We start from the raw sequence: 27608 nt of genomic DNA, 5'->3' as shown, positions 1-27608 counted from the left end.
AGAGAATAGGTGATTCCTACATGTCCTGGCTATTTTTTCCTGCTTTGAATTGTAAGTTGTAGTTTCCATAGTTCTATGGCCTATTGCCTGGGCATAGCAGTTCCCCTGTACCCCATCCATCCAGTTTATCTCAACATATATAGATTAGCTATATTTTCCTTTTTGAGTAGTGCTATGGGATGCATTAGGGCATGAAAAACATGCTAAACCCCACATTCTGTTCTAGGATCAATTGATACTCCGCAGGGAGGCAATATAAATCTTCCATGACAAGAGCAACATACCAGGCCTGCTTTATTAAGATTAGAGATCTCAGACAAACATCTTGCTTTAAAACCCTTTTCGAATGACTCACGTTATAGGTCAGCAAATGCTGCAATGCAAGTTTTTATAGTAATGCAGTGTAAAGGTTTTGAGAACCTCTGTACTGATTCTGAAAGCACTGTTTGGAAACTAGTCATTATATTCAATTTGTAGCTTTTTCTGGCCCTTTACATGGCTTGACATGATAGGGTGGAGAGTGTTTCAGGAGAATTATTTCACTGTCTCAAGGAGGGCCAGCCATCCTTGAAACTATTTTCCAAACTTCAAACAAACTTTGTTTTTTATCCCACAGGCTCATCATTAACATGGTATCTGAGGTCTATATAGAGTTGAAATATTTTGCGATCAGTTTGTAAAATCAGAAAAAAGAATCAGTTCTTTGCATGAGAAACAAAGGGGAAAGCACTGCAGGGTTTCTCTGAAGGCAGTATATAACTTGCAGCACAGCTAGGAATTGATATTTTGACTAAGGTAAGCACAAGAAGTAATGCAAATAAGTTGCAGTAGTGAAAAGAGTTTCCAGTGGTATTTTCTCAAGTATTGAAGCAGCCTGCCAATGGAGATCGAGGAATCCTTATCAGTGGTGATTTTTAAGAGCTGGTCAGAGTAATTTCAGGAATTGATGCAATTTCTAGGTGACTGTGTTTTTGTGGCCTGTGAGGCAGAATAGGTTCAAGGAACACTTTTCACTGCTGATGTCTCCTGCTGATGGGGGACTGAGAAGGGAACAGGACATTTCTGGCACAGCAGGAGATCCTTCTGCAGTGCAGTGTGGACAAACCTACTTCCCCTCCAGCAGACCAGACTAGCGAAGACTTGCAGCTTCTGCTTCCAAGTCTTTCTGGGCCAAGTGGAGTCCAGTCAGCAGTGCCATTCAGCTGTGCAGTTTGATTGCTGGCCCACAGCACCCAGAGACAGCCTTGTGGCACTGAGGTTAGTCTCCCTTAGCTTAGGTACAGCTGAATCTGCCTGCTGGCTATAGCATAAGCTAAATGACCTTGCAAGACTTCTCCATCCAATTTTGTGTGGTTCTCTGACCCTCCAGTCTATGTCTTGATTTTGAGGGCATCCTTTTTTTCAAGGAAAAAAAAAAAAAGTATTCAAAATTGAATGCTGGGAAAAGCTGAGTGAAACTGAGCAATAATCCCTATCTATAATGGTGTGCAGCAACTTGAGAAAAATTTGAATTGTCCAGTTGACAAAAAAAATACCTTTCTTTTTTTTTAAGAGGAAGATGCAAAATCCCAAATTTGTAGTCCTTGTGAAGTTTAAGATAGCAGTTCCTGTGTACGGGTCATTTATTCCACGAAATGTGGGATTCACAGAATTTGTTCCCATCTTATTTGGAACTCCATGAAAGCATTGCTACAAAACAGGAAAAACATTACAATTAACCCTGAGAATAAACACTGAAGTCAGAGATAGATAAGGTATCATAGTGTCTTGTTGAAGATTGTTACTGTAAACTTCAAAAGGGAATTAAATGGAGAGAGTTTTTTGTTGTTTTCTATAATGTTATACCAGGTATTTCTCTTGTTTTTGTGTTTATCCTTCCTAGTTCTGGGATTCTGGAAGATGAATCTACCATTCTGGTTAGTCTTCTGCTCAGGGTGTTGAAGGTTTTCATTTAGTTTTGCATACAGTGTGCCTGTGCAATTTCCATCAGAAGCAGGAAATGTTTATTCAAGTTCTGAGGGGTGGGACAGTTGCTGCAGTTTTAGGTAATTTTAAACAAACTGTTTGAGCATCCTGTTTAAATAGAGTTAAGTAATCACAGTTTTGTACTAGTTAGAAAAGAATTCTATACATGCATGATATGAATAAAATATCATCTTACACAGCATACCAATGATGTGATATATTTATCTGACTTCTTGTGCAATAAAAGTTATATCTTTGACTTTTGTTACGGTAACAAGTTTACTGGCAAAACATATTCCATTACGTAACAGTACTCTATTAGAAAATAAACTATTTTGTATTTAAATTCACCTGTTTTTAATACACATACTAATTTCCCTGATATTTCCAGTAACCTTTGGAGAAATCTAATTCAAATATGACTCTCTTAAATTGGGAAGGAAAAAGTATATTCACACAAACAACTTAATTTAGGGATCTAGTGAAAATCAGGAAGAAGTTATTCATACCTAATTTTATGAGAAACATAAAAGAAAGAAAAAAATGGTATTTGGAGTAGGCTGATAAGGTTTATCAAGTGTGAATTTTACTCAAGATGTACGTTTGATGCCTTTTCTAAATTCTGTACTTTTAAGTGTTGCAAGGGTTGAACTGAGAGACAAAAAACAGCAGTGAAAAGATTTATTCTCAGACTTGTAACGTAGATGTACATCTCATATTTGAAACAGGAAGACAGATTATGTGTGGGGTTTTTTGTTTGTTTGTGGGTTTTTTGTTTTGTTTCATTTTTCTATTGGGTCCCCCAGCTGATAGGACTTGTTTGAAAGAAAAAAAAAAGGAGTTTGTACTGTTGAGATTGTGAAAAATCATTTTACTTGGCTTTATGTCTACCAATGCATTGTCTTTAAGCTACATTCTAATGTTAATGAGATTTTAATTGGAAAACAAACAAAGGACAGACAGGTTAATGGATAACAATTTTAAAAAAATCTTTAAAGGGCTACACAATAATTTATGTAAACACTACATCAAAGTCATTCCGTGTCTAAGCTTTCATACAGGGGTTTACGTAGAAGCCAGTTCCTCAACAATGGTATTATTCTACATCTGAACAACTAATAGACTGTATAGTGTCATCTGTTAAATCAAAATTGATTGGCAAGATTATCTGGTCTTACTAGTAGGAAGGTCTTAGTCATTAATCACAGCTTCACAGAAAGGAGCTGAATTGAGTCTGTTATGTCCTGAGAGTTTATTATTTTTGATGTTTCTGGAAATCATCCCACTTTTCCCAAGTAAAAACTTACACATTATTCCAAAATATATAAAAGGTAGAAGCTCTGCCCAATGGAACTCATAACATCTAAAACGAAGTAAATGTACAGTGGTGACAGCAGGAGGATGGCACATAATATATAGGCTAATATTAACAAAATGTGTATAAATACAATCAGAGAAAGCAGTTCTGAAGAAGGTAATGGGTAACAATCAGAATAAACAGTAATTTGTTAGAAACATTTGCTGTAGAGCTGAAGGATGACTGTTTTGAATTCCAAGGAGGATGAAAAACAAAATTAGGGCACAAATGCATTAGTAGAATGAGAGAGAATATGAAATAAAATTTCTAGTTTAAGTTACAAGTGGGCTTCTTCTCCAGAGAGTGATCGCAACAAAGAATAGAGGAGGGGTTTCTTTTGAGCTCAGTTCTGAAAACATAAAGCATGCAGAAGGATATCTCATTAATAAAGTCAACAGGTGAGACTTGAATAATAGAGGTGTTAAGACAAGCAGTCATACACTTTAATTTGGTAGTTGAAGTCACAGTCAGAAGATACTGTGAAAATACAGAGTAAGGTTGAACTTTTTTTTACTTGACTTCTAGCCTGTTTACCCGATGTCCCCTTTTAAAATCTCTTACCCATGCTCTCTGCTCTGTTTTTCTTTCCATTTATTATTTTAAGTATTCTCATTCAACCATACCTTTTGAGAAACTCAAGGAAAAGCAGGTATGATTAAGGACTAAAATAAACTCTGTAAAAGAATCTAATTTCTTCAGAAAACATATTGGCTTACCTTGCAGTACTTTTGTGCTTTATAGATGCCAGGAGAGGATTAATCTACAATGTCTTTGTTTCTGATTTTTCCTTTTATTTCAGTTTATATAATAAAATAGTTCCCAGGACTCCTTTACGTTTATTTTGTTCACCAAAACATGCTTCTCAAATGTTATGAAAATTAAGTGCAGAAATAATGCAGTCCAAATTGAACCCATTCAATTTTTTCTTGGAACACGATCAAAAATAAAGCCATAACTTGTATCTCATTTTTAAGTGAGTAAACATTGTGTTGTTCCTTAATAATGCATAATTCTTCAGGGTGTTCACACTATATTCTCCCACTTAAATACCTGAATATATCCTGGTGATACATGTAGCAAGATGTATATAATATATATAATAAGGCATAATTCAGTTGCTTCACAACTACTGTTAGAGGATGCAATCCTGTCTTCATTGAACTCATAAAGGTCTTGGATCGCACTGTGTGCATGCATACATTATGGCAGAAAGGATACATTCAGAGTGATAGGAGCCTGTATTTTGATCATTACCTTCTGATCAAAGATGAGGAAAAAATTTAAGTATCTATCAGAAATGAAAATTGTGTCTTTGTTGTAGTAGTTGTAAGAATCAGAAAAAAAAAATTAACTTACCAATCTCAGCTAATATTCATAAAATATTCTCTCTTCTCTTGAATCTTATTTTTATGTAAATTTGGGTGCCAACTGATCATGTCATTGTCCTGACCAACAGAAAAAAAAAAAAAAAAAAAAAAAACAGTAGCTTTAGGAAAGCAGCTTTTTATAAGGACTAGGTATATTTCATTCAAAAAGATGTTATCTTCTAGTATTGAAACATTGGCCTGCTGTGCATGTGCATGTTGTACCTCTCTTTTATTTACCCCATGTTAGTGCTTGAGAATTAGTATTTTTCTCCTCAAAAAATCAAACCCTTTCCCAGACTCATTACAGAGAATAGAACCGTCAAAGTTGTTTTGGTTTTGTGTTCGTTGGTTGGTTGGTTGTGTGGTTTTTTTTTGTTTGTTTGTTTGTTTTTTTCCTGTGAATTCTGATTAGGAAGCTGAAATGTGTACCCAGGAAAGCTAGAGAAATGACCTGAAATAAGAATGTGTAGCAGAAAAAAAATGCAACAGCATAGCAATATCAATCGTAGAGCTATGACTTGCAGTTTTACTAGGTATACTTCTGAAGAGATGGTCAACTAAGCTGCAGAATCTGACAGAATACTATCCCCTCACATGAGAATGATATATGCATAGTAAGAAAGATGGGAAAAAGGAGAATAGCATTGACCAGCTTTGGTAATGGAGCTGCTGCTAAATATTTGCTTAGACTGTCTAATGACAAGATATTCTGCTAAACAGTCCACGTGTAATTTTCAGTTGGCTAAACTGGAAATTTCCTACAAAGGACTGAACCAAAATAAAGGAAGTTGAAATTTGAACTAATATCTAAATTCCGATATTTAGAGTCAGCAATTAGGTATTTGGTGAATGTCACAAAAAATGGCTTTGTCTGGCTAAAACATTGAAATATTAATGTAAAAATGATTAAATGTGTATCCTGATAGGTTAGGAAATGGCCCTGGTCTAAAAAGTCGTGCAAGCCAGCCTTTATTTTTGTGCACTGTCACTGGTAGTTGGAAGAGTGGTGGTATCACCACTGGGAGCAGCAGCTCCCAGCTTAGTGGCAAATTGAATATCACCATTTGGGAGTCGCAGCTGTAAAACATAGCACAATTTCTTTGCATCAGCATTGTTTTATACTTACGATATAAGTGCAGAAAAAGGGTAGCTACACAGGCCATGAGTATGGCTGCTCAGGGGAATGTGAATTGCAGCTTCCTTTTCCTGTTGTGCCCACTCACATAGACTGTTGACTTTGGAAAGGTTAAAACAGCAGTGTAAGAGGGTCCAATTTCAGCAAGTGTTAGAAGTTACTTTAGCCAAATGTTAGTCAGACTCTCCTCAGCCGTCAGTCCAAATAGTTTTTGTGCTTGAAACAGTGCACTGTATCTTTCCATGTAAAATTGCAATGTGTCGCAAAGGGACACTTGTGCCAGAAGTACTCATCAGAGGTGCTCTGTCACTAGTGCACTGATGAGGACCCTAAGGAAGGCCAATGCCTGCATCTTCTTCCTCTTATATTAGGCTACAATACCAATATAGCTGAAGTTTTCACAGATTCACAGATTTTTCTAGGTTGGAAGAGACCTCAAGATCATCGAGTCCAACCTCCGACCTAACACTAAGTACTCCACTAAACCATATCCCCAAGCTCTACATCTAAACGTCTTTTAAAGACCTCCAGGGATGGTGACTCCACCACCTCCCTGGGCAGCCCGTTCCAATGCTTAATAACCCTTTCGGTAAAGAAGTACTTCCTAACATCCAACCTAAAACTCCCCTGTCGCAACTTTAGCCCATTCCCCCTCGTCCTGTCACCAGGCACGTGGGAGAATAGACCAACCCCCACCTCTCTACAGCCTCCTTTCAGGTAACTGTAGAGAGCGATGAGGTCGCCCCTGAGCCTCCTCTTCTCCAGGCTGAACAAGCCCAGCTCCCTCAGCCGCTCCTCGTAAGACTTGTTTTCCAGACCCCTCACCAGCTTGGTCGCCCTTCTCTGGACTCGCTCGAGCACGTCCATGTCCTTCCTGTAGCGAGGGGCCCAAAACTGAACACAGCACTCGAGGTGCGGCCTCACCAGAGCCGAGTACAGGGGCACAATCACTTCCCTCGACCTGCTGGCCACACTGCTTCTTATGCAGGCCAGGATGCCGTTGGCCTTCTTGGCCACCTGGGCACACTGCTGGCTCATATTCAGCCGACTATCCACCAATACTCCCAGGTCCTTCTCGGCCAGGCAGCTTTCCAGCCACTCATCTCCCAGCCTGTAGCTCTGCTTGGGGTTGTTGCAGCCCAGGTGCAGGACCCGGCACTTGGCCTTGTTGAACTTCATGCAGTTGACCTCAGCCCATCGCTCCAGCCTATGCAGATCCTCCTGCAGAGCCTTCCTGCCCTCGAGCAGATCGACACACGCACTTAGCTTGGTGTCATCTGCAAACTTACTGAGGGTGCACTGGACGCCCTCATCCAGATCATCAATAAAGATATTAAAGAGGACCGGCCCCAGTACCGAGCCCTGGGGGACTCCACTAGTGACCGGCCTCCAGCCAGATTTGACTCCATTCACCACAACTCTCTGGGCCCGGCCATCCAGCCAGTTTCTAACCCAGCGAAGCGTACGCCAGTCCAAGCCCCGAGCAGCCAGTTTCTCGAGGAGAATGTTGTGGGGAACGGTGTCAAAAGCCTTACTGAGGTCAAGGTAGACCACGTCCACAGCCTTTCCCTCATCCACCAAGCGCGTCACTTGGTCATAGAAGGAGATCAGGTTCGTCAAGCAGGACCTGCCTTTCATAAACCCATGCTGACTGGGCCTGATCGCCTGCTTGCCCTGCAAGTGCCGTGTGATGACCCTCAAGATAATCTGCTCCATGAGCTTCCCCGGCACTGAGGTCAAACTGACAGGCCTATAGTTCCCCGGGTCTGCCCTGCGGCCCTTCTTATAGATAGGCGTCACATTGGCTAGCCGCCAGTCAACCGGGACCTCCCCCGATAGCCAGGACTGCCGATAAATGATGGAAAGCGGCTCGGCCAGCTCCTCCGCCAGTTCTCTCAGTACCCTCGGGTGGATCCCATCCGGCCCCATCGACTTGCGCACATCCAAGCTCCGTAGCAGGTCGCCAACCATTTCCTCATGGATAGCGAAGGCCACATCCAGCTCCCCATCCCCTTCCACCAGCTCAGGGCACTGGGTGTCCGGAGAACAACCGGTATTGCCGCTAAAGACTTACTCTTACTTTTGACTTACTCTATTGCAAAACTGACTGCATTTTTTGTTATCCTTCGGTTCCAGCTTCTGAAATCATAAGACCATCTGAGAGCTATCAGATTTTCTTTTAAAAGGAAAGCTCTAATTCTCTCAGGAGTTCCAGAGAGGAATCAGACATCATACAAGGACCTGTATTTTTGCTTAAAGCAAGCAAAGAAGGTGATCATTACACCCTACAAAAATGTCAAGAGATCCGCACCGTGATTTTGACAGTTTCATGTCAGTAATACAGAGCATTGCAAAAAGAATAAAGACATGGCTCAAAAGCCATGCTCTTTTGAGTTTATGATACAACCAGAAGCTTTGATACTATTCTTTAGTAGGTTTTTCTTAATACAGAATGGGAAGAAAAATTTTGGAAAATGTGCCAATACTGTTAGCAATGTTTTACCAAGAACGCCAATCCACCTGGATTCTGAATTTGATCCAGTCTGCCACTTGTTGTGTTCCCAAGATATACGGATAAAGGCATGAGGTTTTTTTTCTGCATCCTCTTTCTGTAATCAGCAAAAAGTCAGCAAAACGTATCTAGCCTCCTCCAGGAAACAACCCTGATAAGTATAGCATCTAGGCACTTAATGAGCTGGATTAATGCTTGTGCTTAAGTTTAAGCATATTTTTAAGTGGTATGCTTTGAATCTGAGCCCTAGAGTAGACGATTAAAGAGAAATGGCAAACATTTTTGATTTCTGGGCTCTTTTCTATAAACTGTGTAATCTGCAGGCTTGGATTCACTGGTGGGAGGCTAATTAACTTCTGTCTTGTTGGATTTGTCTGTCCAAAGCAATGCAGCATCGTCTCCTTTTCTTCAACCCTGCACACCAGACACCACAAGCCAAAGCCAAACTGTAGTGTTGCATGGAAGTTGGAGAGGGGCTCCGTTACCTGAAGTCGCATGTTTGCAGGCCTGTGTACTGTGTGGCTGGAGAAGGACATGTTTGTTTCCCATGAGCTAATGCAGACCAGGCAGTGTGTGCTCAGATCCCTTCCCACATCACATGAGAATTATCTCCACCTCTGTCTAAACTCTTGTGCATGAATGTAGATATTTAACAGTACAAAAATAAAGAATCTGGAGGTAGGCTTACAAACCAAGGGCCAGTGGGCAAAGAGCTGAGGATTTAGGACTGTTAGTACAGATTAGCGAAATCTGTGCAAATGAGTAAGAAACAGTTACAAAAAATAGGACCTAAGTTATACCAAGTGGATGAATGTCATTTATTTGCTTATGCCTTCATCTGCATTGTCAGTTTAAATCCTAAAAGTTTTAAGATGCCAAGCACATATTTGATTTACTAGTGTTCTCATTTCTGACTACTTTGCTGAATGCTTGAATTTTGGATTTTTTTTTTTTCTGAAACATGCCAAAAGGGGGTGGTTACCTGAGAATCTCAGTTACTGTTTGCAAACAAAGTTAATTTTTGGTTCTCCATGGAGTAAGGCTTGAAAACTTGAACTTCAAAATGATAAGGATCAGAAGCAAATAAAGCGAACTCAATGTATATTTTAGTAGTGTAATTATATTCCAGTGTCTTATGAGATTATGAGGCAATTTAAAGTTATGAGTGTTTGGGATTGGCAGCACTGGTTTCTATAGCTTAACCATTCTATTTCATTTTTGCATAATTTGGGAAAGATACTTTGGAGACAAAGTAGCTGATAGGAGAAGTAATAAGGAACCTGAGATTTCCCCAGCAGCTCTTCATCAGTTGACAGAAATGACTCTCTCTTTATTATTATGGCTGAATTTAAAAAGAAGCAGCAGCATATAAGGGTCTCCGTTATTGTGTAAAATTGCTTATAATTCCATATCTATATGTTTATGCATGGAGAGATGTGTGTGTATGTATTGCTTATAACTACATTTGGATTCTGTTCCCCTTTTCTCATTTCCCTTTGAGACGTTTGTCACATTTTCTTTAGGTTTGGGGGTTTTTGGTTGTCAGCTTTTCCTTTTTCAGAATTGCAGTGTCTGTTTCTTTCATTTCTTGACGCAAATGGTGCAGTCGCCTGAAGTGTAGCTTCAAGCAGTCCTTTGTGTGACTAAAAGAAATTAGCTAAATAGCACTGTTTAATTAATTTCAGGACCGCCTCTTTTTCGTCATGGAATATGTAAATGGAGGAGACCTAATGTTTCAAATCCAGCGCTCACGCAAATTTGACGAACCTCGATCCCGCTTTTATGCAGCAGAGGTCACATCAGCACTCATGTTTCTTCACCAACATGGCGTCATCTACAGGTACTTTTTTGATCAAAAATAAAGTATTCCTGAGGCTTGGGGCTGGTTTTGGCTGTAATCCTCTGTCTCTTAGCAACCAGATTTAGATTAGTTGTTTGTTCCAATTTGCTTACATAGAACTTTTTTGGCTGTTTATCATGGAGAATGTTAACATTTGAATAGCCTCTGCAGCAGTCGCCAGCTGTGTGTGCCAGTTTTGTATTATAGTACAAATAAAGCGTTTTTGAAAAAGCTTGGCACATTGTGACCCAGAAGTGACCTTTCTGCAGATCAGCGCAATCTCTTCACTTTCCTCTCTGTGCCATAGATTTCCTCTCATTTTCTACCTCCCTGCCACTTCCTGAGTTTGTTTGTCCTAGTTGTCTCCACTCTGATACAATCGGGATAGTAGTTTGCAGTGCTGTACTTATGCCCCTTCCTTCTGACTGTTTGGGTGAAATCTTAGTCACCAGCAGGAAGTGGCTCTTTGCAGACAATTTTGATTTGCTTGCCAGTTACCCACATCTATTTGAGCCCCCACCCCTGCAAATCTCAAATCTTGAACACACATGCACAAACACAAAAACGTGCATATTGTTGCCGTGTTATGAAGAATGCGCTTAGGGATAGGCATTTATTATTTAAAATAAGGAATCACTTTGAAAACTTTCACCCTGATGTCAGTGCCTTTAGTAAGTCCTTTATCTTGACATTTTGCCCTTCTGTTTTATTTTGTTTGCTTTTAGCAACCTGTCATTGCTTGCGATAAATTCAGGCTTTCACAAGCAGAGTGGTTTATAGGTTTTGCGATAGAGGTCTGTCCTGTCTAGTACATAAATTCTCAGTTCTAACTGTTTTTGTATTCTTACCCTTTTCCAGATTATCAGTTTTGATTTGAGGTAGGACAGACAGTCTTGGATCTCATCAAGATGAGGGTGTTGAATATGTCACATCCCTAGATTCATTTTAAGGCTGCTCTCAAGAGGATTAGAAATTGAAAGAAGTGAATTTTAAATGTTTAGTAACCAGGACTGAGCAGCAACTTCCATCAGAGGCCATTGGCTTTCCCACCAACTGGGATGAAACTTCCCAGAAAATGGATCTTTCCAGAGACATCACAAACAGCAGGAGATTGCATCTTTTGAGGAAAATAGGTATCACTATCAAAACAGTCTCAGTCAAAAATCCAGTCTTCTTTAGAAAACTTTTTGCTAGCTCTTCTTTGCCATCTGTTATTAACACTACTATGATGTTTGCATATTGGGTTGGAATTTCTCTTTCACCACTTTGCCTAGGTTTAAAGTGCTGAAGAGCCAACGCATTTCTTTCTTTTGCTGCCCATAGCACATTTCCTACTCCATCTCTGCATTTATTTTCAAAGCTATATATTTGTACATTAGGAATGTGGCAATTTCAAAGTTATGTAAGTATCCATTACAAGGGAACAGAAAAGTTTGATGCTTTAAAAAGTGAAGGATTTTGATGATTTGTTTCCATACAAAGACTTGAGTTTATTTCCTCTTCCCAAAAGCTGGAATTTAGACTCTTTGTAAACAGCACTCAGTTTAGTGATTTCTCTGAAGCAGCAAGAAAGAAAATCCAAATTGGTAAAATTACCTTCCAACTTCTTTATATGAAACTACATTCATTTTCCTTCTTTCCTCCCCTCCCTTCCCTCCTCCTGTCCTTTAACACGCATCCCCATTTCTCATTCTCTTTTCTCTCTCCAATTCCCCTTGTCTTCTGTGTAGCTTCTGCTGTGTTGGCTCCTAGCTGCATTGAATCACTTTGTGTGCATATGTTCTTCTTATGGCTTTTTATCATAGTCAAAATATTTCAATCCCAAGAGAAATGTCATTATGATGAAACAATGCTTTGTAATTTAAACTTTGCAAGATGCTCTCAACTTCTGATTCAGAGCCTATGCTGACATGTCTTTGGCATGCTACAGTAAAACACTAACATTGTAAGTGGCATGTTGTATTAGGTGTATTGTCAGAAGAGGCAAAAGAAGAGGAATAGCATGGGTTGTAGGACAAAAGTAGTAACTAAAAAAACACTAACAGGAAGAACATTAGGAATACACCTTGTTGTATTCTGCTTTGATACAGGATTTTAGATGTGGACATAATTAAGTCCATAAGGATAGGTCATTTTCTCAGCTGGGAGATTCGAGGAGCTTCAACAATACATAAAATCTATAATCCATTTACTCCATAAAATGCAAGTAGAAGGAAGAAGCTAGAGATTATCTGAAAAAAAAATAATCGTATAAAAATGTCATAATTCATTCATAGTGTGCCAGGTCCTAGGAGAATGTATCTGTTGATATAAGTATGTTTCAGAATAGTTGTCCTGCACAGAACAGTTTCAGAATGATTATTCAGAACCCAATTACCTCATTTATTACAATATTAATTATGCATTGGGATCAAGTCATTCCTTCACATCTCCAAAGCTCTTATTAGCTGCCAAGCAAGGAGAGGAAAGGAAAAAATGACATAGAGAGAGAGAGAGAGAGAGAGAGACTATGCTTTTGAATAACTACTAGTCATAACTACCTAACCTGCCTTCAGATATTTTAATAAAGAATACTTGTCTTCTGTGTAATTATATTTCTAGAAAAAACATTGTGGTATGAAATTAATGGTTATTCTCCAAAGTGGGAAATGGTGCTTGTGTGGGCAATACTTCAAGGAAAGAGGGGAATATATAAATAAACTGTTTGATGGAAATGCAGGTTTCAAAATAGCTGCTATAGCTTCTGATCTTTTTTCAGCCATGTATGTGGAAGTATTTGTTTGGAACTAAACACAGTTATATTTTTGGAAGTAAATAACTAGCTTTAGCTTTGCTTTGGCTTGTTGGCTAGATTTTTAGAAAGTGCTATGATGATAGAGAATGATCATCTTTTTTAATAACTAGTTTATCCTCATTTCCCCTGAAGTTCAAAGAGAATGCTAGCTCCCTGTTTGGCAATAGAAATTATTCTGTAAGTTCACATCTTAGCAACTGGCACAGCTGTTCTCAGACTTATCCAATTATCTGTGTGCTCACTGGAGTTATGTGCCTTCCTTTTGTTTATGGAGTTTTTATTGGAAATAAAAATGAAGCTCATAATTTTTATAAATAAAGATTCTGTTGTTCCTAAATTCATCCTGTATGATAGACAAACTTTAGGATAATTTTCAGTGTGGCCTTTTTGAGGGTATAATGTTACTCTCGTTGTGTCAAAAACACTTTAGCAACTTAAGGAAAATATTTGCATTATCCTGCCACCTTCCCTCTCATCTGGCATGCAACTATTCAGGCACATGTCAAGTTGGGGCCTGATAATACAAGTAGAGTCAATCAGAAACTACAGAAATTTCAATAGCTGTTTCTGGCAGTTGTTGCTGTTCATGTTATGCAATTGCACCACTTTGAAAAAACGTATCCAAGCTTCATGTATTAAGGGCTAGGCTGCGAATCTCATTTTGCTTGTGAGCTGGACTGGACTTCGAACTCGGTTTTGAAAGGCTGCGGACTATGTTCACTGTTGCCTGTCTCTGGAGTATGGTGTCATCATCAGCTTCATGTATCTTCTCATATGGGGAAGATGCACCAAACTGGGTGTTAAGAAACAGTGAGTTCCATACTTCCTCTTCTACTGTCTCTATACTGCGTCGCTGTGCACTTTCCACAGACATGTAAATGTTACATGTTCTCATTTAACCTACATGAGCTGGGCCGAGTACAGGAATTCCCAAGTGGGTATGTCTGGCTCTCACTGTAGTTCAAGTGAGGTGACAAGTGACCCTTTCTGGCCTGAAATACATTAAAGAACTGATGTCTCCCCAGGCTAGGACATCAATATGAGAATGGGGTGCCACCTCATGAACACGCAAACCAGTGTCCCTTGTTAATATTTGATTTACGGAATAACAGTGTGAGCTACAAATCCTGTTTGAGTGAAGATGTGAGGGGCCAACAGTTGCATGTCGTGGTGGTCTTTAGCATGTTTCAAGACTATTCGAATAATTAAATAGGATGTTCTCTCTAAAACACTGAAGAAGGAAACTGATTGTACACAATTTCCATTCACCTGAGAGGATGAAAAATAGTGTCACCTGCTTTGGGTTAATTCATCCTTTTCGGTTTTGAATGTAAGGTCTGTGAGAAGACTTTGCCTTCAAATTGTACAGCACCTGGTCACAGCGGAGCCCTTATTCATAACTTTGGGTTATCATGTTGCTCAGTAATATGAAGTACCAACCCAACCTGTAACTTGCTGCAGCTTTCTGAGGCTCTGTGCACTCTGTAATTAGTATGTCGGTTGTCATGAAGGCTATATTAACACTGAATTGAGGAGAATGTGAATATAAGTATGCCGATGCCAATCCTTGAATACCTCCAGGCGTTTTTCTTACACAAATACCCCAAAAACTTGTTTGAACACTAACTGAATTTTTCCTTGGATGATCAGTTTTCCTGGCATTCCCATTTATCAAGGCAATGCGCACCAGTGTTTTAGCAAGAAGAACCATCTAAAATTGAAAGCACTTTTATTAGTGTGTATTTACCTGAAATAAGAATATTTAGAAAGTCTGACTTCAGTGGTGGTTATATGATTCAGTGCAACCTTGGCAGAGTAATGAGGAGTTATATTTACACTGATGAAAATGCTGCATGGTCAGTGGTTAACACGTTAAAAGTCATCATTCTCCCAAGTTACCTCACCATGTTATTTCTGAATGGTAGTAACCAAATAAAATTCCTCTCCCCCACTTTTTTTTGGCAGTTTAAAACACAAAACTCAAACTCGGAGGCACTTAGGCAGTGTGTTGGTTTAAGTGTGTTTGTAACTATGTAAAGATTATCTTATTGCTAATCTAAACAATCAAAATTTAAATTGCTGCTTGAGCTATGGCTCATGAAGGAGGGCAAGAAACACCACGTACCTCATATAGCACATTCAGACCTGAGCCCAGGAATATCCCGAGCTCTACCCTTTTCCCTCATAAACTGCCCGTTACAGGAGTCTGCTACAGAGAAGTCACAGTTTGCTTCTGGCTCCAGTGAGCAACAACCTATTTCCATCACCCTCAGTAAAGGCAGGAAGCAAGGCATGAATTGTGCGGCTGTGTGTGTGTGTGGCTGAGTCCCAGTGCACCCCGAGGACAGTTGCCAAAGCCGTGCCACCGGACCAGAGCTCCCATCAGGATTTGCACCCTGGGTACTTGCGTGCTCTGCTCTGCACAGTCTAGTTTCCCAAACCGGGTGTGAGCTGTGATGGGATTTTATTCGGTGGCCTCCTGCCCTTTTTGCACATTTTCTTGCTGTGTCTAGGCAGGCCAGCGGTCGTGAAAGGCATAAATAAGCAGGATGTCTTCCCGCAGGAAAAGGCAGTGGGCTGGGGTGGAGAGGAGCCGGGCCGAGGGAGATGTGAAGCAGGAAGAAGGGTTGGTTCCCAGGCTTCTGGCATTCGGACCGAGGGAGTCCACCCTGCCATCTGCCTAGCTTCTGCATTGTGCTAAAGGCTGCTGTCGTATAGGAGCGCCTTTGACAGGGTTTCCAGCTGTGGAAGGATGAGTAAAGACTGTGGGAATAGGATATGAACCCCGTGGTCTTGCCAGCAGTAAAATGCTTTCTAAATTTCTCCTGGTTTTGGAACATAAGAAAGTCCTTAGTTGGCTCTCGCGTAGGAGTTGGGTATGCAGAGGCACAGTGCTGGGCAGTTAATGTTTAGAAGGACAGAGCAGCAACATTGACCTCATCTGGGGAAACACAAGGTACTTCCAGGGGGAGTTCCCAGTAGCAAGGTCAGCATTGTTTTTTCGCTTCTTGTTTATTTGGTGCAAGATTTTCTTGTTTAATGACCGTTTGTATAGGGCTGTATTGTGTAAATAAAGCTATGACCTTTACCTTCTGATAACAGTATAGGAGTGAGTTAATGTTAAATGAGAGAGGGCAGGGAGTGGGAATCTGCCAGGGTTAATGCCAAGTTTACATTCCTGTGCGGGCAGCCATGTTCCGGTACGCTCAGTAGAAAGGGCGACAGCACTCGTGAGCAGATAATAGCAGCAAAATGCTATAGAGCATATTTATATTTATTTCTGGATGAAAGTCAGTGATTTTAGATGATTGATGTCCACGCTTTTATTTTTATAACAGGAAAAAATGTGTTATCTTTCTGCATTGATAAGATTTTAACTGAGAGAAGACTGTACAAAATAAAAATCCACAGGAGTTACAGCACATGTAAAATTGAAACTAACTGACATAAGGCAATCCCTGCAGCTTTCCTAAAACGCTGAGGCATTGCTTTGTTTCTACAGAAGTGTGTACACCAGTTCCAAACAAAGTCATGTTCTTCAAACAATTTTCTAACAGAAGAAAAATAATGTTTTTTGTTTCTCATTGCATTAAAACTCTGAAGGTCCCTCCTAAATGTGATTCTGTCAAAAGACAAAAGTTAGGACTGGATTTTGCTGCGCCCTTTAGTCAAGTCTGTCTTCATGCAATGGAAAATATTTCTATAACCCAGTTCCAGTGGTGTTGAAACTATGTCATGTTGAGGGTGAGGCTTTGCCTTTTTGCATGCTATTGAATGCATCTGCCAAAGTCTCACAGTAATACAGAACCTTGCTACTTTTGGCTCAAGGTTGGCATTTATTCTCTTTGCCCCCTTTTTCCCCTGCTTTAAGCTCCCTCCTTTTTGTAAAAAGGCTTATCACTTAGACACTGCTCCAGCAAACATTTCTGCCTGCAGATCACTGTCCTCATAGGCTGATTTTGATTTGGTGAGATTATTCACACATACATAGTGGACAGCTTCCTGGATGGCTTGGGACCCTTCATCTGAATTTTCAGATTGCAAATGTGCTTATTTTAAAATAAACTCATTATTATTAAAAACCATATGTTATTTTGATTACCTCTGCAAAAGGATATGGAAAATGAAAATTTAGCCAATCTGAAAGGTAAGGTAACTGATTTATCATTTGAGACTTTTGAAAACTTAAAAAATGCCCATTTAGCTGACAACTTGTACTCTTACGTAAGAAATAAGAAATAATAATGCTCGCCAGGAGATTAACTAAAATGTCCTAATAAGCTAAAACAGCAAAAATGCAGCCAGTAAGAAACCCAGCATTTTGGGGAATACTTCAAAGTCTTTGCTGCTACAAGAATAAACAGTACTGGGATTACATCAGAAGGACCTTGGACAGACTAGGTGCAGTCTAACCAGGGGAATCAGAAAGTGGAACAAAATGGGTCAGGTGGTCATGATTGTGCTGAAAATGACCTGAAAGGCAAAGAGTGACAAATGGTAAAGATGGTAAAGAGTCACTTAGCGTATCTTGTATCAAAACTGATGCCTGCCCTGTCCTTTGCTGCCAGTGTTTCCGAACAGGCAGCTGCCCAGAGCAGCAGACAGTGGCAAAGGTGCATTGTCTTCAGTGATAGAAAGAGATCCTGCTGCTGTCAGAGTTTCAGTTGAGCATCGCTACTTGGGCTGCACTGGCTCAGTAGGGATTGTCGATCACCTGGGTGTATCTGCACTGGTACATGCAGGGACAGATGGTGCCAGGCATAGTCACTCTCCTGCCACTGCCGAACTGAATTTTACTCACCTTCACTGGCTTTTCTCTTTCTTTTTCAGAGTTTTGATCTCATCCTGTTTATAGTAAACGTAATGGTTAATAACATTTTTTGAATGAAAGCATAACACAGTTATTTTTCATGTAGATTTTACTTTACATTACAGAGAAGGCCTTTAGAAGAAGGGAAAATAAAGTGTAGTGTAGCAGAACAAAGGTAAAGATTAACAACAGACCTCACGACCCTGGTAACTGAAAAATAAGCGGACTGCTTATGTTGGTGGTATAATGTTTTGGAGTTAAAAAACAAATTGGTAATATTCAGTGTGTGAGGAGAAGCCCAGACATCACTTCTCCTTCCAGTATAGTCAACAGACATACTGCTTCTTGCCTTCTTTACAGTAGTCAGTCTTGTAAAATAGCAGAGAGAGAAAATATAGAGAGGAGGCCAGCAATAATGCCAATGCTTACATAGGTGTACCTTCTCCTCCAGGCTTTCATTTACTCCTGATGACGTATGGCACTGTCAGAAAATATAGTTCTTCAAAATACATTAAATGTAAATAGCACATGCAGTTATGTATGCTTTTTAATGTTGATTTGAGAGTGGAAGTTGTAAAAATATCCTTCATGAGGTATTCCAGTATTAGGGCACGCGATTGCCCCTCAGAGAGGAGGAAAAGATGGGATGGATTCAACAGCAGATAGCCAATAGAGCAGCTAGTGTGGATGCACCTTGGCATGAAACTGAACAGCAATGAAGCAATACCCTAAAAAAAAAAAAAAAAGGAAACAAAGAAAGCTAGGTGACTAATAACCTGAATTGAGATGTCACATGGTCAAAAATCGGAATATTAAGGATACAATTAAGTAGTAACAAGTAAACACTATAGCACTTCAGCAGGTATTTACTTGATTTATTATAGGGTTTCCAAGGGAGACTCTACGGTCTACTAGCAGCCATTTAAAAAAATGCCTAAATATATTCTAACAAACACAAATAATGAGTCAGATGGAATTGCTATGGTCAATTAAGTGGGTAATGGATATTTAAAAGCTTCCAAACATCAATAAATCTGAAACAGCTCTAAAGGAGTACTTGTAGAACGAAAATAATATGCACTTAAGAAACTGCTTGAGTACATATTTGCCTAAAGTTAACCACCAGTAAGAGGACAGCAAGTGTTTATGGTACTGTATACTGAGGGCATAAAAAGGCATACCAAATGTGTGCCAGTTCATTTGTTGATAATTTGTAATAAATCCAAAGGGGACAACACAGTTTATTATGCTACATAAATATTATCAAGAGGACCTGACTCTCATTTATATGAAAATCTTTAAACACCTGATGGAATAAAAGAATCCTGCAGTTGTGAAGTGGGGTAGCAGACAGCAGCTCAGCAGTGTACCCCTTGGTACAAAGCTGAAGGCTGTCCTTTGTCAGCTGCCACAAGATCGTACTATGTGGTACACTTTCACGTGCAGTAGGACAAAAGTTTTGGTTTTCTGTCGATGATCCAAGACAAAAAGGATTTAGCTAAGATCTTCAAAACACCTGTAGATTGGGTAGAAGTTGTTCTGTGCATGAACAGAATGGTTTGAAGAAATTTTGAAACAGCATCCTGGAAATTTTCTATGTAGTGACAACAAGAACAGCAACAAAATATTGACTGATATTAGTTAGCTAGAACTTGCAAATCCATAAATCAGTGACAAATCTGGTATTGTGGTTACCGCTACTGCCTCCTCTCCTCTGGCTCAGCTGTGGGTGCTCTTAGGCCAAGATAACATTGTTGTAAACACAATCTGAGAGATTTAAGCTAAATTCCCCAAAACCTTCCATAAAAAATGTATTTTATTTTTTACGCATCTTATTTAACAGATCCATTTTTAAAAAGTCAAATACAGTTATGTTCACCTACATACAGCAGTGGTAGCATGGGAGTATAAAAGTAAGTGGAAGGGATGATGCTTGGAGAAGAGTGGGTAGTAACGGGCTGAATTGTGTCACCGTTGTTGGAGTACCTCATCTAACCACATTTGAAGTTAGAATCTGGGTCGATAACTATACCATAGTGCCCTTTAATATTTCATTTGCTTTACTATCAAGTCTTAACACAATGCTTCAAATTGCCCAGAGAAACTCTAAACTAATTTCCACGTTTGCTTCACAGTTGGCCAATGTTGAGTTTAATTCATCACGTGTATGTCTTTGGGGTATGGCACAACTTCTGCAACTTCCCTCCCATTTTGTCTTAAAATGTGTTTTATCTTTCTCAGAGATTCGTTTGCTTGTGCATTTTTACTTGGAATTCAGAATGTGATAGTAAGGTGAAGTAAGATGAATGTTGTTATGGATCAAAATGGATGTACAGAGGCTTCTATCTAGTATATAAAAGACTGTTTCTTTAAAACTCAAGATTCTCATTTACAGTAAAAGCTTTTTATGACACCAGAAGAGCAATGCAACTTTACATTGGAATTAAATTGTACTCAGTGTGCTCAGTTTAAGGCTGTCAGAAGGATGCAAAAAGACTTTATTGAACATTATAATTTAATGAAACTTTATGTTACATAGTTTGTAGGCTGTGTAATTAGGTTTCTTTCTAGTCTTGGCCCATGTAAATATCTGGGAGTTTTATAGGATAATTTCTGGTCTTGTCAGAGTACTGAGTCTGGTTAGCAGGTCTCAGAAGCATTATTGTATTGGTGAGGCACACAGAAGTTTTGAAGATAGTTCCTCAGGCTCAAATTCAGCTTTTTTTAATGTGAAGAAATTGTCTAAGAATAGCTTGCTTTGGTGAATAATTTACATGATAGTCCTTCTGAAGTCAGTATTTACATGCAATGATTACTCAGTAAGTACCAAATGTTAGGGAATAAAATCGTGTTTCAGTCTCAATATTATATTTAGAATTACTTCTCTCTATTTTCATTTGGACTGCTACGTAACCTGTCTGTCTGTAGCCTCTGTCTTTACAACTGAAGGCAAATTGGTGTAGCACTCTTTGCTAACCTTGACATTGGTAAAAGTGAATAACCTCTAAATTTCCTAAGTGATGACATGTTATTTTTCATGTGAGTAACCCACATGACTCATCTTTCCATAGCATTCATATTAATTAAAAGTAGTGGGGTGTTTTGTATGAGTAGATTTTTAGTGCTGATATTATACCGTTGGCACTACAGCCAAAGAAGTCCTCCAAGAGTGTCTTCCGAAGGAGATGGAGGGATCTACAGGTGCTGCATTTGAAATAATACTGGAGCTGAAGCTTCCTGCACAGATTCCCTAGGAGTGTTTGCACAGCTTTCTCTCAGAGGTCAGGTGGGGGAAGTAGTTTGATTTTGCTACACAATTGTAGTTTGAAAAGTGTATCTTATAAAATAGAGCTGCTCTGCATTATGATATGCAACCCTTTTTATTTATAGATCAAAGCAAAGTTTAGAGTTGGAACCATCAGTGCAAATCACAAGCTTCTGTGACCTTTGTCTGGAAGCAGCATTAGGGCTTATTGTATGTATAGATCAACTTAGAAGGGCAAGTAACTGCCATCTTTTCAGACACCTTCTTAATACTTTACAGGCAAATAATAAAGATTCTTTTCAGTTTTGCCAGAATCTCTCTACTGCACTAATCTTGTATCAAACATACTAGATAATTAACTACACAGAATTTTGAAAGACAAATACATCTGCATAACAGAACCCTTTTAGACGATTAAAAATAAAATAGATTTAACTCACTGTTTTTACAAGAATTTCTGTAGAAATCTGTTAAACTTCTGTTGTCTGCTGCTGGTTTGATCCTTGATAAATGCAGCAGGATTAGGAAAGGTTTTAAATTAAGAGCCTACATACCCTTCCCAAGTTCAGACCACGTGGTTGTGTAAAAAGATGTTTAGGCATGTGAACTATGCTACTGAAATCAGAATAGAAGCAGAAATTATTAAAATCTTTCCTCTAGTGATTCCATATAAGTAAACATTTTGTTGGAAGCAACATTCTTGCTGAGTTACATCATTTCATTTATGCTATATAACTTATTTAGTCCATTCTGCGTAATCCTACATGCACTACACTGTGGAAAGGCTTTCCATAAAAAGACCCAAGAGGCTGAACTGAGACCAAAGTGAGGCTGGAAAAAAGCAGCGTCTGTACAAAAGTTCACTGAAGAGGGTGTTTTTTTCTGACTAGGAAAGCATTCTTCTCCATGGAAACATGATATGGAGCTTTAACAGGAGTCTGCTTACTGCTAGGAGCTGTGTTTGTTCCACCCTAAGGGCACCCTTGGGAGCACAGGGAAGAGAATTCTGATAAATTTGTTTCTTTTATAAAAAGAAACACTATATGTAAAATCCTTCAGCAACCCTTTTCCTTTATGCTTTTGATGCACCATAAAGTTGCGAAGGGCCTTGGCTAGTACAGAAATGGAGCTGTGATGTCGGCTCATGCTGGCACATTAATGGCTTGCATAGGATCACCTGTGTTATTTGGCCATTTTATTGAATGCCCAGTGTTGTGGATGCAAGACTGAATTTTTTTTTTTTTTTGGAAAAATATTTGTAAGTCTACAGAGTGTATGAATGTTATCCAAAGAAATGAAAGAAAATGAAGATCAGTTCTAGTTATAATGTTGGCTCCCAGTATTGCCGCAATTTCATTTTTTCCCTGAATCTGGTGGTTATTCTGTCTCATCCTTATAGAAGCACAAAATAAGCGTTGTTGAGGAAGTATAAAATTTGTGCTACCTTTTTAACAAGTGGATTCTAGTATTTTAATAGTTCTTCATCTTTACTATGTCTTCTCTTCTTTGAGTGTCTTGAAGGTCTGGTCCCATGGCTGAAAAATGGGGATTTATGTAAGTCTTATTACTTTTCTTTTGATAAACAGCCTCAGCTGAATTAAAAAGAACTTCAAAGCTTTGAAGCTAGAAAAGGGGTGGGGTGCAGGAGACAACAGGTCTTAAGGAGAGCTTTGGAGGCTGGCTGCTAGCACTAAGTGGCCTTGATTGTGTTCATCTATGTTTGGTAGGTAGATAATAAGGCTGCATGAGTCAGTTTTCAGTCTTATCACAATGCTCAGGCAGGCTGATGTTCTCCTTTCTGCAACAGAACTGAACTAAAGCATGAGCTTTTCTTGGTAGCTGCTGGGAAAAAATGGCATGCTTCTCCCTTCTTCACTGAGGCAACAATACACTTGGAACTGGTCATTTCTGAGAGAGATGTCGGCACAGATGTCGACATCAGTGTTACGTTAAGAATGTCATTTGGCGTTCATGAAAGAAAAAAATGAATTTTTCCTCTCTGAGAAAGAATATGGTCGGAGCATAGGACAGGAAAGTTGTGTACCTTAAAGCCGTTTGCATGTAGAGTGACAGCAGGGTAACAACGTGCAGGATTGGATCAAATTATCCTATGCCATTGTAGCTTCAACTTTTACTTAATAATCATTTTAAAATTTAGACTTGATCTTAATAGGCAGCATGATGGAAACAATAGGCTTCCAACGAAGAGAAGTTTTTGGCCCAATATTGTGATTGTGAATGAAAACCTGTCTCCCCTACTGTAGTTCTGTCACACTAAAATAATATCAGTATTGTTATGCACCATGAGGTTAATTGGCCTTTAGGTTAGGGTAAGTGTAAGCTTAACAAGTTAAATGCCATTGAAAACAACCATCCAAATCAGAAATTCAAAAAGACTTGTTGTATGCATCTACGATTTAAAGAAGAAAATTGGAGACGTGGGATGAGATCCAGGACGAAACATCTGAAAGAGAGAGGCTAAAGTAGTCAACTCTAGTTGATTAAAGATATTCTGATCCTGTTTGTCTGTGGTGTCTTGACCTTACTAAAGTTCACTTAGTATGTAATGGAAAAAACAACCGGTTTGATAGCAAAGTACAGGAAATGCCTTCAATCATGGCTGATTACAGTAGCAGCTTTTCTTCTGTTGCTTTTTTTTTTTTTTTAATGCTCTTTCTATGTGCCTGAAACAACGTAGAATAAAAATGCTTTGGAGCACTTTATTTGGTGTGTCCAAGTAGAGCAATTAAATGTCTGGCTATTTGATGGATGTGTGTTGGGAGTTTTTGCAGTCAGGAAAATGTAATATGACTTAAATGAGAAAAATTCAGAAGTTTTATTGTACGTAAATTTAAATACTAGCAAATTCTGTGTGTGTGTGTGTGCAAGAGAGATTTCTACTAGATAAATGAATGCAGAACTTCTCTTAATCAGCCTTTGTCTGGCCATCTCCTACAAAAATGGAAGTTTCACAACTAATTTGAATGAAAATAAGGTAAATCTCTATCTGGAACACAGGAAGCTGGGAAGCTGAATGTACGTACACTGAATGTACATAAAGGCTCAGACTCATCTCACCTAACTTTAGGAATGCAAAACAAGCCTCAAAGTCAGGATCGTGCTTGTCCTAGAGTGCATTTAGCCAAGATAGGCTTCTTTAGGGAGCTGTGCAGCCCGCATATTCTGAATCAACCTCTTGGAGATACCTGTGGAGATGGCTATGGAGGTAGCCTGAGGCAAACTGAGCTACCTCAAATGCTCAGATTTGGTGGGATCAGGTCAGAATCCTGAGAAATACGGAAAAGAATACTACAAAAACAGAACCAAATATTTCATAGCTTTAGTTACTTTTATGTCTTATATAAATTATAAAAAATTTTGGAATTGTGATTGATTACATTACAACCTTTATTCTATCATTCCTATTATCTGTGTAAAGCAATATGTCTTCTTTTGGGCTGTTAAGAGTTGCAAGGCTTCATTGCTAAGACGATAGCTAGTGAGGACCGCTGCAGGAAACAAGATGCTACATGGATAGACATGCATTTGTTGGCTGAATGTTTTTCTGTTCTGTATAAGAAAGCTACCGTTGAAGAAAACAGTGAAGAGAAAAAAGAATGTTAGCCTTTTCTATTAGCCACAGAAACTATGCCTGAAAACCAAGTACTCTTTTCTTTTCCGCATGTTTGCAGAAATACTTTTTTTCCAGTACCCAAATTTGTCATCATACCTACTGAGGCCACTGAGGAAAAATAAACACTGCTTTTGGTTTCTAAAGACAAACTTTTAAGCTGATCTGGATATGAGAAGTTAATTAGTATGTCTGCAGATAAATTTGCTTTCTAAGGTTATGCTAGCATTTTTTTCATAATCAAGTTTTCTGAACTTGATCTGACAAGCTTTTCTAGCTTCACGCCATCCTTTCACTGTCTTTCATTGTGGTTTTATCAAACAATGATTTAGTATTGTTTTGTTTAAAAGGATTATAGACATACATAGCAGGCAGTCTTAGTTTGCTCTCCACCTAACTTATTGTTATAACAATGCATATGCAATCTTGTTTGTATGTTATCTGAGATATAAAAATAAGAGCATGAAGCATTGAATATCACACAGTAGAATACCACAGCTTGAGTCAGTCTTTGGCTGAACTTGGGGAGCTCTATTGTCCTCAGCGGGATCACTGAGGTGTCAGCAAGGACAGGTTGTGTCACGTTACATATTTAGCAATGACTCAACACAACAGCTTTTTAGCAGAGACTGACACAGTAAATATTGTCAGTGGGAGTACAGAATTCATCTTGTTGTTCTCAGCTGGAATATCTAGAGCCACTTAGGATTTTTCAGCTAAAATTTTCAAGGAAAAGAAAGGTTAGAAAATGGTGTTTTTAACCAAAGTAGAGGGGGGAAAAAAAATTCTCTCACAGAACTGGCAGTAGCCACTCACATGTCAGTCAGGCCACTGAGATGTGCATTGCAAGATCAGGATGCTCAGCCCTGGGTCAGAGCCAGCCTCGGAGAAGTGAACACCATCCTGAGCATCAGGCCAACAGCTATTTGCATGCTGCTTTTATACAAACTTTTGAACACGCTGTGTTTTCACTCAGCATAAAACGGTATTTATTTTTTTTTTAATCTCAAGCTTTACAGAAGGGGAAGATCACTTGCTATCTGCTATAACTTTCTGAGGCAGACTGTTTGTCCTATACAGTGGGTCTAATATGAAGCCAGCTCCATTTGTGACAGTTCTTGGTAGAAAAACTGCAGGCCTGCAGGCCATGGGAAGGCAGAGTTGCCACTGGGATCCAACACAAAACTTGTCTAAATTAGGCCTTCAGATTCAGGCTAATTCAATAAGAACAGTTGTAACATTACATCCCATCCCTGCCTTAGTCTCGTTGAAGAATTGTTACATTCCCAGGTAGGGGTCATGGAAGGACAAGGATTAAAAAGCAGTGTGATGTGAATGTAAAAAGAAACTCTCTCTTGAAAAAGAAATAGAAACCACTCCCCTCTGTGCTTAGCCAATTTGTGAGATTGTTTTACATAATGTATATTTGAACTTCTAGATATTTCACTTATGTTCTCAAATAAAAATGTGGAAATAATAAGAAAGGAAAGGCAACACAAAGGAAAGCTGTTAAGTATGATATATTTATTTGTCTACACATTATTCTAAGGAAATTCAGCATAATAAGATAAGCAGATCATGCACTGTAATGTTCCTAAGTTGCTACCGACAATTGTAATAAAGTTATGGTCAAAGCCATTAAAAGGCCATATATAGAAATTATTTTATAGAAGTTGTTTTTATGCTACCAGAAAAGTCACTGCTTTCCTTAAGCTCCTGGAAAGGAATATTAAACCTTTGGTCAATACATCGTTAAGACATCAGTTAATAGTGAGGGCTGCATGATTAAAACATCTCAGGTCCTTGCTTTCCTAAAAGTTCTCTCAATGGTACATTGCTGGAGCTGGCAACTTCATGCAATCCATATTTTTACTTTCTAATGACTAGGTTTTACCAAGCCACATATAGCAATCATGTGTTTGTCTCCCTCTCATGTCCTTGGCAGGTAGATAGCAAGCTGCCATTTGCTACATTCCTTCTCCTGTCTCTGCCACCCCAGTAGTCCGCAAGATATTTGTGCAGATGGCACGGTGATGGACATTGTGCTAGATGGGGAAAGTAATATGTGGGGTTTTAAAATAAACATGCCTGACAGGAAGGCATTGTACATGTGGATTCACATCAATAAAAGGTGGATTTGCTGCATTGCAAACTTGGCACTGCTGAAAAGCAACGCTGTTTTCAAATCTGCACAGTGGGTTTTTCTGTATGTTGCTGGGTAGAGCTCTGCTATAGTTTTGGTAATAGATGATGCCCTTATTCTGTAATGTAAAAGTGGCAAAGAAAATGCTTTACATAAGTCCAGTAATTACTTAATGGATAAAAATAAAAGCAAAACAGAAATTCCAAGCCTTTCAGATAAACACAGGGAAAACTTCCTGAGATCTCTTACAACAATAAAAGCAGCAGAAGCACTTTTTCCTCAGCTTTCTCCTTACTCCCTCCTTGCTAACAAAAACTGTCCTACTGTTCTGAATCCACCCGTAAGAATGAACAGTCCAGCGCATGTTGTATTTCTTACTCTATAGGTAAGGGAGATCACCTTACCTGGTAGAACCTGACATCCAATGACACTGCTATTATTGCATTTTCATGCTCAGTAACAGGAAAAATTACAGGCTTCTTTTCTGTACAGTTTTTAGAAAGGCAGAAAATGATGTTTTTAGTTTGTGTTATCTTAGAAGTTATGGTTTGGGTTTGTTTTCCCATTTATCTCCAATCTGTCATAGGGATAAGAAAGCCTTGCCGATGTTTTGTGACTAATATACCTAATGAAATAAAAGAATCCACTAGTGAAGAACAGTTTTAGTTTATCTATCCCATAGCCTATGTATGGAAGCTGGTATTAAGTTGATGAGGCTTAGTTACTAAAGAAGCTGATATCAGAACATAACAAATATTGAAATTCTTTTTTGTTTTCTGATCAGCTCCG

At 39.0% G+C, this 27608-nt stretch overlaps 1 protein-coding gene across 5 annotated transcripts in view; it reads left to right on the top strand.

Annotated features, from left to right (window-relative positions):
* PRKCE (protein kinase C epsilon) overlaps positions 1-27608 on the top strand; it is a 292845-nt gene that overhangs the window by 229798 nt on the left and 35439 nt on the right. For all 5 annotated transcript variants that reach the window (XM_083832115.1, XM_083832113.1, XM_083832117.1 and 2 more), the window contains exon 11: positions 10022-10176. In XM_083832115.1, the coding sequence (XP_083688241.1) occupies positions 10022-10176 (155 nt within the window). The remainder of the gene's footprint in view (positions 1-10021; positions 10177-27608) is intronic.

The sequence above is a fragment of the Anser anser genome (assembly GCF_964211835.1).
Source record: "Anser anser genome assembly, chromosome: 3".
Classification (NCBI taxonomy): Eukaryota; Metazoa; Chordata; class Aves; order Anseriformes; family Anatidae; genus Anser; species Anser anser.
The sequence above is the reverse complement of the archived record's forward strand: the minus strand, read 5'-3'. Positions and strand labels throughout refer to the sequence as shown.